The sequence below is a fragment of the Ambystoma mexicanum genome, chromosome 10 (genome assembly GCF_040938575.1).
Source record: "Ambystoma mexicanum isolate Mex_15411 chromosome 10, UKY_AmexF1_1, whole genome shotgun sequence".
Lineage (NCBI taxonomy): Eukaryota > Metazoa > Chordata > Amphibia > Caudata > Ambystomatidae > Ambystoma > Ambystoma mexicanum.
This window is the reverse complement of record NC_090932.1, coordinates 95,024,340-95,038,765: the sequence shown is the minus strand read 5'-3', so window position 1 is coordinate 95,038,765 and position 14,426 is coordinate 95,024,340. Positions and strand designations below refer to the sequence as shown.

Below are 14,426 nucleotides of genomic sequence, written 5' to 3'. Positions count from 1 at the left end.
TCCATTCCATTGTTGATTTATAAAAAAAACAATTTTTGAAGATTGAGAATCTCTTTCAAACTTTTTTGTGGGGGGATGGGAAGAGGCCTCGTGTTCCGAAGTTCATTTTGATGCAGAAATTAGATGAAGGAGGTTTTGGCTACCCGGATCTAGTAAAGTATCATCGGTCCTTTTTACTTAAAAAGAGCTACTATTATTTTAGAGTGGAGACTGCTAAGGAGCCATCCTGGTTACGAATGGAGAGAGGGATGTGTGCGCCGTTTCATTTGTATACTCTTTATTGTATGGACAGGTTCTCTAATAAGAAATTGGTTTTAAAGCCAAATGGGGTTACCATAAAGGTTTTGGGCGCTTGGGTTGATGAGAATGGACAGACCTATGGTTTCACGTGCAATGAAGCAATAAAGATTGATAATAAATGTCTTCATTGGAAGAGTTCGGTCTCGAGGGGTATTTTAAAACTGGGGGATGTTTTGGATGAGACTCGGATGTTGAGTTTTGTGGAGTTAGTGGATAGATTTAATCTGGGTCAAAGAGAAATGGCTAGGTATTTGAGATTGGCTCCGATGGTTGAGCATAGAATTGCTATGGCGGGTGGCTCGCTTGGGAGGAGACCAGAGATTAGTAATTTATTGGATGGTCTGGCGTATGGTGCACGAATCTACATGAATTTCATGCCCATGAATGAGAAACACCTGTTGGCATAGGGTGGGTGGAGAATTGCTTGGTCGAATGATATTAGCAGATTCATTTCTGATGTTGAATGGAAAGATATTTTGAGAGTGGGTGTGAATCTAGGGAAAGACTTAACCTTGCGTTTAATTCGGCAGAAAATTGTGGGAAGATTGTATTGGACACCTGTGAGGATGTTTAAGTTGCGGTTGAGTTTGGATGATTTGTGTTGAGTTGTGGTGCGAATAGAGGTACTCTTTTACATCTACTGTGGAAATGCCCTAGAGTACTGTCATTTTGGTGTGAGGTGATAGGATTTATTTCATTTTTGGAATACGTTTACCTAGATCTGCGGCAAACATAATCTTGCTCTCGCATGTTGAAAGGGGCGCTCAAATTAGAAAACATAATTTTTGGATTGATAGAGCTGTGATGGTTGAGATTAGATTAGTCCTCAGGATTTGGAGAACTAGGAAGAAACCAAGCGTTGAGGATTGGTTGATAGACCTGATGGGTATGATAAGGTTTTGTTGAAGAATAGAAGCAAGGAGGATGAGTATTTGCTGCTGGGGGGTTTGTTTGATGCTCTCTATGATTGATGTGCTCATTTATGGAACATTTTGGTGGCAAGTGGAGATTGGTATACGTTTTTTTTTTTTTTTGCCTTCTCTCGTATCTCTTTTGTTCTTTTCTCTTTTTTCATTTACTTGCCTTCTCATTGTGATGTTGTGTTTTGTCTTTGTGGTGTTTTGTGTGTGTAGGGTTAGACATTTGGTGGGGTTCATTTAGCTGAGTTTTACATAGTTGATTTTATTGCAAGATTTGGTTTAATTGGTTTGTTTGTGTTTTCATTTGAAAATTAGTGCTGTATTGTTTGTTTCAGCCTATGTGGAACTGATGTATTGTAAAGCTAATAAACAGAAGTAAAAAAAAATATATATATATATATATTGCATACCTCTGTGCCTGCACACAACGAGGCAAAGAATGGAAAATGAGCAGGGACCCCCATGCCTTTCAGCTCAGCATTATGAATGACACCAACCCTCCTTCCATGTGCCTGCCCACCTTTGGTGCTCCCTTAGCTTCCCGCCCCTTGCACCCCCACCTGCATACATACACAATCCCTATACAAAAGCCAAAACTATTCCATTATGGAAAAGGGAGGAACATCCTTTGTTACCAGCACAAGTACCCTTTTGGGCCAGTGGAAATAAGACTGGAGGGTCTGCCTTCCATTTCTGAAGTTGTATGCAATTTTGTAATAATGGCAATCAATGTTCTGACTTTAAAGATACAATATTCTAAAAATGTAAAATAACAGATGTAACCGTTTCCCTTCTCAGATACGTCCATATGTGAATGGAGCCTTATATAGTATTCTTACTGTGCCGTCCATACGAGAAGATGCACGAGCAATGGTAAGACATGGGACTTACCAACATGATATTCTTTCTTCCAGCTCTTCCTTAGATAAGATACTCCAATTTAGAATTCCTTAATATTTAAATAAGGAACTTACAATTGTTTGTCAATTGCACCACTCCCTACTAAGTGATATTTTCTAAAGTCTGGGCTGCTGACCCCCAGTAGATTATGAAAGGACGGGACTCAATGGAATGAAACCACTACTAGAAGACCTTGATATTACATTGGGCTGTGCTGACTGTTCTTCTAATGCCTGGAAAAGACACACTTCCTTGATATTCCATCCTTTCTTTGTGCCTCAGCATTTTCTGGAAAGCCTAGCTACCACCACAGAGCATCCCATCTGACCTGCTGACAAAGTAACAGAGGATTTGGGTCACCAGCAATCACATGTGTAGGAATCCCAATATGCGTATTGCCTGATCTCTGTGTGCGCCATACCTACCCCTTGAAACCATGCAGAATCTCATAATTAAATAGACTGGGGCATCTGTGTGATAACAAGATGAAGTCTCCTTTTAAAAATAGGTGTCAGTCATGCTGTTGGGACCAGATCCGATTGGCACAACATACTCACTGCCATTGCCTTTTAAGCAATGACTGATATTCCTGTTTAGCAATAATCACTCATGCTGTCAAGCGGGTGTTGTGGATGACTGTAGGGTCTCTGCTTATCTAGCTTAGGTTGTGTATCACCCTTAAGAGCATTATTTTTATGATGGTAAATACTCAGTGACCTATGCTGCCTGCTTTGTCTGATTCTGCCACCGTCCAGTGGTAGTGACACTTATGAAGCAATACTGAGACTCTCCCACCCCGAGCAGGAGCTCGCCCGCATCCCGCACTGCAGGAGCAGCCCCCCCTTTCCATCTCCGATGAGGTAAGGTCTCGAGCAGTTCTATGAGCTGCCTACAACGTACCCGATCTGTGCTGCTCTTTATTACTGAAGCGAAGTAGTTGGCTGCTACACTCGTGCAGCACCATCACCCAGCCCTGACAAATTACAGCTTCCCTAAAATCTTCACCATTTCGCTTATCCTCTGAATAGACGCCATCGTCATCCATGCGGCCCTCTATCTTCTAAAATGACCGTTCCATTTGAGGATTATCTACATTTCCGCATCGCGGCACCTGCGTGAAGCTGATTGGCTGCCTGATTCATATTTGACCCAATTGGATTCAGCCAGCAGGCGAAGCCGGCCTTACGACCCAAGGCCAGAGACCAAGGCTAGTGACCGAGCTGACAGAGCGCTACAGGCGCAAGGTACCGTCATGCTGCCAGTCTAGCTCCCGATCCTCTCATTAGTGCGTCGCTAGAGCATCTTTACTTCTCTCCCAACCCCCTCCCCCGGAACGCTCTACTTACCATCACTGCCAGCAGACTTCCCTCTGGACATCTAACACTAATCATTGGTGCTCCGCTTGCCCGAAACGCCTCTGTGGCTAACATCCGAAGCCCCGCTTCCTTTTTCTCTCTCCCTTCTAATATACTGTTTCTAACATCTCTGCATCACCCGATCTTATCATATACATTTCATTGTTAACTTCCTTGCAAGACTATCTACGTACTCGAATTATGATTAACAGGCCGCACTGTACGTACTTAAAACCACATACTGTTCCCAAAAAATGACACAAATGTACACACGTTATATTAACTCTGCATAGCTATGCCACACACTTTCCAGATAGTCATAACCATGAGCATGGATGTAAATTACATCGCTTAATCAAGACGGAACTGAATAGCCAGTCCACGCCGATCTTGCACTCTGATCACAAGCTATACTGTCTGTCTGAATGCTATGCCTAACACATTGATATGGTGCAATGCTTAATGAAGATGAATTTTCCTACATAACTCTATCAACCTTCCACAGTGCTTTACGTAATAATGTCTTCATGAATGCCATGTCTGCACCTAGCATCTCGTTGACCAGTTATTACCACATTCATTACAATGTTTTACCGAATCTACAATTTATCTACATCAGTATCTTGCCTTGCGCCTTATGTCTTAAACATTGCAATATTGCTATAAGCACAGACTAACCCTGCAAAATACTTAGTCATAATTGGGACTAGCCTAATCAAATGATTTTGTGCCACCATGATATCGGCCCTCTAGCCTTGTTAAGAACCTTGCTACTAGCCTGGCCATATGCCCTCTGTTGCTATACTGTACTAGCCTGGCCCTATGCCCACTGTTACTATACTGTACTAGCCTGGCCCTATGCCCTTTGTTGCTATACTGTACTAGCCTTGCCTGGCCCTACGCCCTCTGTTGCTATACTGTACTAGCCTTGCCTGGCCCTATGCCCTCTGTTACTATATTGTACTAGCCTGGCCCTATGCCCTCTGTTGCTTTACTGTACTAGCCTGGCCCTACGCCCTCTGTTTCTATACTGTACTAGCCTGCCCCTACACCCTTTGCTGCTATACTGTACTAGCCTTGCCTGGCCCTATGCTCACTGTTACTATACTGTATTGGCCTGGCCCTACGCGCTCTGTTGCTATACTGTACTAACCTGGCCCTATGCCCTTTGTTGCCCTTTGTTGTTACTGCTGCATTTTTAGGCCCCACTGCTGAAAACCTATTCTACCTACTGTGTTTTTAGGCCTCTGTTGAAATTTGAATCAGCCTACTGCTGCATTTTTAGGCCCCACTGCTGAAAATCTATTCTACCTACTGTGTTTTAGGCCTCTCTGTTGAAATTGAATCAGCCTACTGCTGTTTCTAGGCCCCTCTGTTGAAATCTGAATCAGCCTACGGTTGTATTTCAGCCCACTCTGCATACTACGATGCTCATAGCCACCAGCAAACTCACTGCCCAGCCCCCCACACTGCTCACCCTTCTTATTGCACTCTCCGCTCTCATTTTTCACCACACCTCCCCACCCAAACGAACACCACACAGCTCTGCCACCACTCCCACTCAACCTACCCCAGCGGAAACATACCTATCCCCTATAGACGTATGCTCTGCACCACCCTGCACCACAACTATGTGCAGACTGGAAAGTCTCAGAGCTTGCACACTGATTGCAGAACTCAGCACTCAACCCACTTCTGCAGCAATCAGAAACAATAGACCAGGCTCCCGCACCACACACACACACCCCTCACCCGGAATACTCAAACACGAGCAAACAGTCTCCCACCAACCACAACAGGCCCCACACTGCCACTACATACAACACACCAGACCTCATCTACCCCACCACAAATAAATCACACCCCCCCACATCAAATGTGCTCTCATTAATGTACAATCTCTCCCAGCCCATGCTACTGAGATTCACGACCTCATAACCGACAACAACATCGACCTACTAGCCATCACAGAAACCTGGCTCCACGGAGCCTCTGGCCCCGCCGTCGCACTTGCACTACCACCAGGCTTCACCATCCTCAGACAGGACAGAATAGCACGAGTGGGAGGCAGAGTAGCCATCATCTACAAATAGAGCCTCCACCTTTGACTTATCAGTCACCCCTGGACCTGTAACTCTGACCTGCTAAACTCACACTGTCCCCCAACAGCACCATCAACATGCACGTACTGTACCGCCCCACAGTCCTCTTCCACGTGCCCCACCAGGACACAATACACTAACCAACTCCACATCGCACGTATTAACAGAGCCAAAGACGGTGGCCTAGGCTTCCCATATATTGCTGCCAAACTCTGAAACGTACTACCTACAAACATTAGAACAGAAAACTCACTCCTGGTATTTCGTAGGAAATTCAAGACCCAACTCCTTGCGCAGTAATTTGCAACCGTATCTGTAAATATGTAAAACATCACATGTAAATATGTAAAATATCAGATTCACTGTAACTGTATGTATCATCATGTATATGTAACTAAGCTATGTATGTAACAAGCGCCACAATGCCCAAGCGCTGTTGTGCGCTTTACAAATGTGAATAAATAAATAAATTAGAGCAGATTCTGCTGTCCGTGTGTAAGCACTGTAAGGGTGCAGAAGAAGGAAACTGACACATCGGTGGCATGTTTGGGGCTAAAGACTTTTATTTAAGAAGAAAAGAGAGAAAACCTGCCTGTCTCCGTTTCTAAAGGGGGGGAGGGGGGCTTTCCCTGCCTCAACTAAAGATAAGGTGTCTATCAGGATGTCTTGTCAACTCAAGCGTCCACGCCACTGTGTCAAGAAAACCCTACTTCTGTCCCTTACCCTAGAAACTAAAGTATAAACAAGGTCTGCTCTGGCCCCAGGAGAATGACTCCCTTCTCCTGGGTTATGGTTCCTGGTTAGTTGAAACAGTTCCCAAATCTTAGAGCAGTCTTGTGTCTCACATGTTGTCAGGGGGAATGGCTCCCTTCACCTAAAGGCACAGCGCCATACAATACTTTCTTGGTGGGTCAGGAGATTGTCTCCCTTCTCCTGACCAATATCCTGGGGGAATGGCTCTCTTCCCCAGGCCTTATGGACCATCCTACTGGTCCGGGTTACCAGTAGAATGACTCCCTTCTCCTGGTATCTTATCAGTTTCAGTCTCAGCACACGTTAATGGGGGGGGGGTGACTCTCTTCCCCTGATAGTAAAGTTCCATACAATACTTTCTTGGTGGGCCACGAGAATGTCTCCCTTCTCCTGACCGATAACTCAGGGGAACTGCTCTCTTCCCCAGGCCTTGTGGACCTTCCTACTGGTCCAGTTCACAAGAGAATGACTCCCTTCTCCTTGTATCCTTTTATCGGTTCTTGCACCCAGGGGGAGTGACTCCCTTCCCCTGGTCTTCCTTCTCCTTAGGCTTCACACCTGCAACACCTGAGTATTAGGAGGGTCTGCGACCTTGGCTTCTCTTCTTCTTTGACCTTGCCCATTTGGTTCACTTCTCTGTCAACTACTGCCACAAGGAAGGTGACTTGTGTCACTCTTGCTTTGGGGTCCCAGACCCTGGTTCCTCTGCTTCTTTGTGCTGGCCCACTTGGTTCACTTCCCTGCCAAGAACTGCCATGAGGAAGTTAATGTGTATCTCATTTAGTGGGTTTATCCCTGCCACAGTTGTGAGGGGCTCTCTCAAATTCTCTTTATGGTAGGTTCCTCAACCCTTCCATGGTGATCAACGGGCTTCGTTCCACCACTACGAGGAGGAGAAGGCTTGTAGGCTTTCTGCCACTGCTGTGCCACCCAAGTGTTATGGTTGCAAAGGTGCCTAGGGATAAATGCATGCACCCGCTTCGTAAGCCGCCCCGCGCTGCATCCATTTCTCCCGTGCCACCCTTTAACATGTTGAGGGTTTTGGCTTGTTGCCGGGGCTTTCTGGGATGGCATCATTCCGTTTGGCTTCTCCGGTGCCTTGCTTTCCCTGTGGCTCTGCGGTGGCGTTTCCTGCTGCCTTCTGCTTTCCTTCGTTCTCTCGACACTGTTCTCCAGTCTGCTCCTGCAGACCTCCCAATCATCAGACATGGCGGACTGCCAGCGTCCGTGGGGTGATCTACCTCCACATCAGTGAAGCAAGTTTGAATCTCTTGCTTCAGTGTGCAGCACACATGCCGTCCTCTGTGGCTGCCCAAGCCACAATGTTTAGTCCATTGTCGCTTTTTATACAATGTTGCCACCAGTGTCTGGGCCCATGGTATAAGTCCTTCATCTCTTTCACATTTTTTATCTTTATTGCTCAGTGGGGCCAACTCGTCCCAGTACTTTGATTACTTAGGTTCCTGTTGCTCTTCTTCGTCCCAGTACTTTCCAGAACCTTAAAGTACTCTGCCTTACAACAGTGCATTGGTCTTCTGTCTATAAATAGTTAAGCAGAGGAAGGAGAGGCTAGAGGTATGTGGGGTGTGATGTTCTCATAAGGGCTGTACCCTAGATGGTCATCCTTATCCATCAGGGGGGATCCCTCCCCATGAGATCCTCCCGCATTTTACCGTCTCCAGGTGGACTATCTGGTAGTGGCCTCACCTCCATGGCCTCATGGATAAGGTCTCCCCCAGGGGAGAAGTGGCTACAGCTAGTGATGCGTCACAGAACTCAGAGTTGACTGCTTTTTCAGCCATATTTTCAAAGGGCCTGCCCATAAGGAAGAATGTGCTGGAAATCCTTAAGGGCCCCCGTTGAGCATTTCTCCAGCATCAACATAACCAATGCTGACTCTGCTTCTCCTAACACATCCTCAAACTACCAGACCTTAAAGGTGTGCTGAGGCCGCTGCCAGAGGCAGGATTCTGATGCATCTTCTGTGCCAACTGTGGGCAGGACGTTAAAAAGGATGGCTCATACGGGTTGAAAGACTTACTCATTCAATCTCTAGACAAGATTGGCCCACATGGGGGGATGATGGTTAATTAAACCTAGTCACATAGCACACTGGCCTCTGCTTGGCTGTTCAGTTTGTGTGCGCTAGTTGTGGTCCCAATCATCTCCATTCAGACATCAGGTACTGAGCGACTGAATTATGCCCATGGAGCATGCCCTTTCTTCAGTGAATGAATGGGCTTCCTCATCTGTCATTTATAGTTCTCTTCTCCACTTTTGCTTTGGGTCCTCCACTAAATCTTACAAGGTCCCATGTCATTCTCTTGTAGCACTGCCTTTCTACTATGGTGATTATGCATCTAGCATTGCTTTTATTAGATGTTCTGCAGTGTCCGTGTCTTTTTGTACCTTCTCCAAGTTTGTCTTTGTGACTTCAGTCAGAATGGCTGGTGCCATGTTTGGCTGGGCCATCCAGTAGTCTTATGTCATGTACCCAACCATTGCAGTTGGGACACTGCCCGAGTATTAGATTTAATTGCTGGGACTCTATTCTTGATAAACTACTGGAGATCTATGCACCATAAGAAATTGCTATCAGGTCCCAGCTTTTAAAACCCTGTAGTAGCAGACGATGAGTCCTCCAGACCCCTTAATCCGGTCAACCCAACAATCCCAGAGTTACAATTGCTGTGGTGACCAGGCCAGGGGGAAACTGGAAGTGGATAAAATAAATAAAATACAGGTTCCAGCTGATTTTCAATGACTCCTTAACCTTACGACTCGTGGGAACCTGCAAACAAGTGCATTTTATGGTTACAAACACATTAGTAATGACAACCTGCTGCAAACTGAAGTCTTTTTCTCTTGAATTCTTCTAAAATAGTATCTTTTAAATTGGTGCTGACTTCAAAATGTGTGCTTCAGCAATCTAGTCTTTTGCTTCTAAACTTCCCTAGTCTGAAAGACCTTCCAAAGACACTATCACGTCTCTTTGAATATGTGGTACCCTATCACCAAAGATCTTGAACTTATTTTAAACACTTTTTCTGCTTTCAAAATGTAACTATTTACACAAGCTGCTTGTGGAAGCAAACATGCATTTCTTAATTTTCTCTAGTTCCTTTTTTCTTTAAAGCGCTAGTACAGTTTATGCTTTTCCCCTTTCACTTTAATGGCTCATGCTCACCTTCTTACTGCTCTGCCTGCGACTTCTTACATTTCATCCTTGTTTCCCTGGACCTGAATGAAGTAATTCTCATTACGCAGGTGACGTTGGGAAAAAAAAATGGTAATGTAATCTGCTGATAGCCGCGCACTGCTTTAAAGATGCATTAAAGGCATAATTTCAAGATATACTGTGGGCTGAAATAAATGTCGCGCTGACACCAGCGACCTCCCATGGAACTTTGCTTAGTGAATAACACAGTCTCAGCCCCTTCTGACACATCGACGCACAGGCTTGCGCACAGGTGCTTTCCCTTAGCCCTCCTCTCCATGCATCCAGCTCGTGCTTACTTAAAAGTTACGGGCTCACAGTTACTTTGTTTTGTTATGTGCGCGCTGCTTTTCTCCTCTGACTTCTTTTGGTATTCGTTTTTACAATAAGGTTCTTGCCAACGCTAAAGTTAAAACGAGCTTCTAACTACACAGTCTCAAGTTAGCTCTCCCATCAGAGAGTAATGAAAATATATACAGTTCAAATATGATCCCTTTACTTGACCTTGAATATAATTACCTGTTTGCTTTAAATTCTTTGCATCACTTATCTGATTCAGCTGCTAGTTCCTTCTGACTGAAATGTATCTTAGTAGACTTCAATTTCCTGGCAAATCTCTTCAGTTTCTCACAATTTTGACTGGAGCTAAAGTTGATGAGAACTTTCTTGATCAAGACTGTAATGAAAGGCAGTTTAGAATCTACCTCAAGATTCCAAACTACCTCACAGCTCCCAGAGCCAATCATTGCTGCTCTAAACATTCACCATTTTGGGTTGGGATCACAGCTGTCTCCTGTAAGGCAAAGTTAAGGAAAAAGATACACTTGCCCCAAGATACCTCCCCTAGCAATTTACTTAACATCTTACATCTTTCCTGTACTTCCAAAACCGGAAACATTTTTCTAAAGGAAATACTTTATGGAAACATGACAATTGCAAACCCGCGCCTTCAAAGGGTTTCAAGCATATTGCTGAACCTCCCAACCTTTACTTCTACTCACAAAAGAAACATGCATGCACTTTGAGGGTTCAGCTGCAGTGGAAGCAGTTGAAAGGGCTAGAGTAGGCCTGTCCTGGGGCAGGCATGTGCGTGACATTGGTGCATTCTATAGCTTTGTACAGTGGCCTTCCTCATGTAGGCAAAGAGGTTCTAATGGTGGTGTTTTATAAGCGACACATCGTTCTCATATTCATTGTTGCTGTGTCCAAATTTAGATGCCCCCATGGCTCAGATTACAAGAATAGTGGTGAGATTTAGTCACAAGGAAATGTGTGTTGAGTTAAAAAAGCTGCTGTGAGAAACATTGGACATTGAAAAAGGAGGACTGTCTTTTTTTTCCTTGGTGATGTGTTATTCCTAATCAGGGGAAAAGCATACTAACACGTGTGTGCCTCTCTTTTTCAGGGGATGGAGGAGATTCTACGATGCTTTATGAATGAGGGGAACTCTGAGACAAATCGCCAATTTGAGTTCATCATCAAGCAGCTGAGATCAGGTTAGGAGGAGTAACTGTAGCTACCAATTGGAAAGCCAATAATTAATCTATTCTATCAACCTTTCTAAGTGTGTGTGTTTGTGTGTGTGTGTGTGTGTGTGTGTGTGTGTGGGTGGGTGGGTGTATATCTTTGAGCCTCCAATTCCAATCCCCCTTAATTCCCATTTCACAGAAATGATCTTTGCCCAACATGTTCGGCCCCTTTGTTTCTGGCAGAGAGTAGACCGTGGGAGAGGTCTGGAATGCTGTACAGATCACAGCACAGATGCTAGGCCCTCCACTAGGAGACTACACAACTGGATATTTTTAAATATTTTGATGAATCCTGAGATGTCATCATGTGGCTACTACCTGATAGTCGCCCTGGGGGTGGTACTCAGCAGGAGGATCTCATGGGAGGAGACCTCCCCTCTGCGGACAAGGGGGAACATATCGGGAGAAGAGTAATGGCATCCCTCACCCAACAGCCTACACATCTCCATATCCCCTAGACCCTAACCCTTGTACCCACACTTCCATATACCTTTGTAAATCTGTGTGCGTCAGATATATAAGACGAGGAAGATTAGGGATGACCAAAAGGGAGCATTTCAGATACGTACTGGGACAACAAGGAGGTGCAGAGCCATAGAGAGCGCTCCATGTAACTTGATTGAGCATTGTACATATCCGTCGCAAGATAAAATAAGCGACAAAGGGCATATAATGTCGCTCAGCCATCCCAGGAGGAACCGAAGGCCAGGAAGCTGCTTGGCGCACAATGGTCAAGTGGCTGCAGTCCAAGATGTTGAAGAGGAGTAGACTGCATACCTAGCGGGTCCGACGGTGAAGGACCATTGGTGAAGCAGTAACTCTACCTCACAGTGGAGGTGAACCAAGCAGTCTGTACCTGGTTCCTGTACTGCAGAAGCTGCAGATCGACAGCAGTGATTGCGAAGCCTCCGGAACTCCGGTGTGACTGAACAGAGCAAAGGCAAACCCTGAGGCAGACCGGATACCACAAGAGAAGTCCCGGAAGGTATGGTAGGGAACCAGCTGGCCGTGGGGGTACCAGAGGGTCTGGGTTACTGCGCAACCATATAAAAAGGAGAGATCTAGAACTCGGGGTCTGGGACACAAACCCTGAGTTGGAGGCAAGTAGGGAGAGCCATAAGGTGAAGTGGTTCCCCCAATAGTGGCATAGAGCAGGCCCCCAACCTTAAAGGCAAATATCAAGAAGAGAACACAAATCATCTTACCCTTATCCCAAACAACACAGCGGATTAAAGTGCATGTGGCTATAGTAAATGTGGAAAACCTAAGGACCCTCTAGATATCCTCTTCCAAGGTGTCCAATACATCGCTACCCGACACCGCTCAGTCACTATGGGATATTATTGCCCAAAACCCATTCACCCAGAACAATACAACTGCCCCCTTCAGCCTGACAAAAATGTATATAATTTTCCCGTAATTACCAGGGAACACTACAACTCCCATAATACCTCCCCACTGCTCTATTCCAAGACCACTGGGATGAAGAAGAGGCCAAAGGGGGCTATGAAGATTACCCATAGGAACCAATGCACATGGGATTCCTATGGGCAGTCGCCATCTTGTCCCGATGAGGCTAGGCAGGGTTGGGCCTCGCTCTGCAATCATTCCCACATGTGTGTTATCTCCTCCGGCTGCACCCTTAGAATATACAGAACTTTACAGATGGGTGCTACCAACTGCAGCGATATATTCCTCAGAGGTGATGCAAGTGACAAAGGATAGTATCTGTAATGAGTCATCATGAGACGACTCACTGCAGATCCTCCCCAAAGCGTCCTTATCTTGCCCCATTACCTCCACCCACCTCCACCTTCCTACGTTCTGGATAGCCATAGTTCCCTCGCCCTGCAATGTTTAATGGGGGGGGGGTTCCTGTGCTCCTCGCCCTCATGTCCTCACCCTCCACTTCCAATGGTCACTTTTATTCGCTTGGCTGTACCTAATGTGACAATTCACAGGATCTCCTCACTTCTCCCCAGGATGGAGCCCTTCCCTGTGAGACTAGGGAGGTGAGGCCCCTACCCAATAATTCCCCTAGGGGTGGTGGAAAGTGGGACCTCACAGGGAGAGAATGCCCTCATCGAGATGGGGAGTCCTGTTCCATGAAGGAACTCCCTAACCCCTTTTCCCTTGGGACCAAGTCCCTATCAGAAAGCCCTGATAATACTAGTGTCCGTTATGGTAATGTCTATTCCATCTTTGATTCACCAATTAATATGAACCAGATGAAGAAGAGCCAAAGAAAATTACAGAGTAATAACAGGTTTCTTTACCATAGTACCGAGAAGAGTTGGCCCCAATGAGGCATAACGATTATCTCAACAACAATAATGAAGGACTTTACGCTGGGGAGGATCCATCCACAGGAAATAAAGATCAGGAAAAGACTGGGAAATAGAGCAGCCGGCATGAAGCTAGCCCAGTCCACGAAGTTCGAACTTGGGAACACGAAGCTGCAAGAACGCTGATCTCCAAGTGGCAGAGACATCCAAGAATGGACGGCAGAGCACCACTGTGCAAGCCAAGCTGCTGAACAGTGGAAGAGCGGTGGCGTGACTTCTAGGAGGTGGACAGCATGGTCCTTCAACTGCACCTGAACCGTGTGACCCGAGCCACAAGGACAAAGTGGGGAGCGAAGTAAATGAAGCAGGATGCTCAGTAGCAACGTGAGTCAGCCCATCGCCCCAGGAAGATCCGCCGATGCAGACCCCAAAACGCAATAGTTAATGTGAGAAGAGGGGAGACCTGGTGGGGGCTTGGGGCAGCTCAAGAGTCAAAAGAACCATGGGAGTAATCTCCCTCAACTCGGTAGTGATATCCAAAGATCTAAGCGTCAAGAGTGCATCGGGAGGACTCTCCTTCGTCACTGTGGTAATCCAAGTAAGAGTAAAGAGGATACTGGCCAACGAGCTGTCTGGAAGTAATCTTCATAATGTCATGAGACAGGTAAGAATTGCTGGAATTGTAAAGCAAGCTTTCAGGAGCCCCTGGGAATAGGTGAAGAGACTTTTGAGGACTATTGCAAAAGACTATCCTAACGCAGCCCTCAAGGATGTGCAAGTTGTGTCAGGAGAATGTATTCATTCCCCTGACAATATTCTTTGTTGATTCAGAAACTAGTGAAAGCATTGTTGGAAAAGAGATAAAGACTGAGCCAGTTCACCAGGAGAAGGGAGTCATTCTCCTGGTACTATTTTCATTTGGATGCAGAACCCTTTTATAGATAAGTGGTAGGGTTTGAGTAGAATTTTGGACAGAGGACAGCCACTTTTTATTTGGATAAATATCCTGACGACGGGTACCCATGTTGATATTTATTTCAGTAGTGGAGGCAGCTTTTGGTGCTG

The 14,426-nt window shown here is 45.7% G+C and overlaps 1 protein-coding gene across 7 annotated transcripts in view; it reads left to right on the top strand.

Annotated features, from left to right (window-relative positions):
* ARMC9 (armadillo repeat containing 9) overlaps positions 1-14,426 on the top strand; it is a 1,454,284-nt gene that overhangs the window by 779,816 nt on the left and 660,042 nt on the right. For 4 of the 7 annotated variants that reach the window (XM_069617561.1, XM_069617563.1, XM_069617560.1 and 1 more), the window contains 2 exons: positions 2,019-2,093; positions 10,953-11,043. In XM_069617561.1, coding sequence (XP_069473662.1) covers positions 2,019-2,093; positions 10,953-11,043 — 166 coding nt within the window. The remainder of the gene's footprint in view (positions 1-2,018; positions 2,094-10,952; positions 11,044-14,426) is intronic. The other 3 variants (XM_069617565.1, XM_069617566.1, XM_069617564.1) reach the window with 1 other exon arrangement.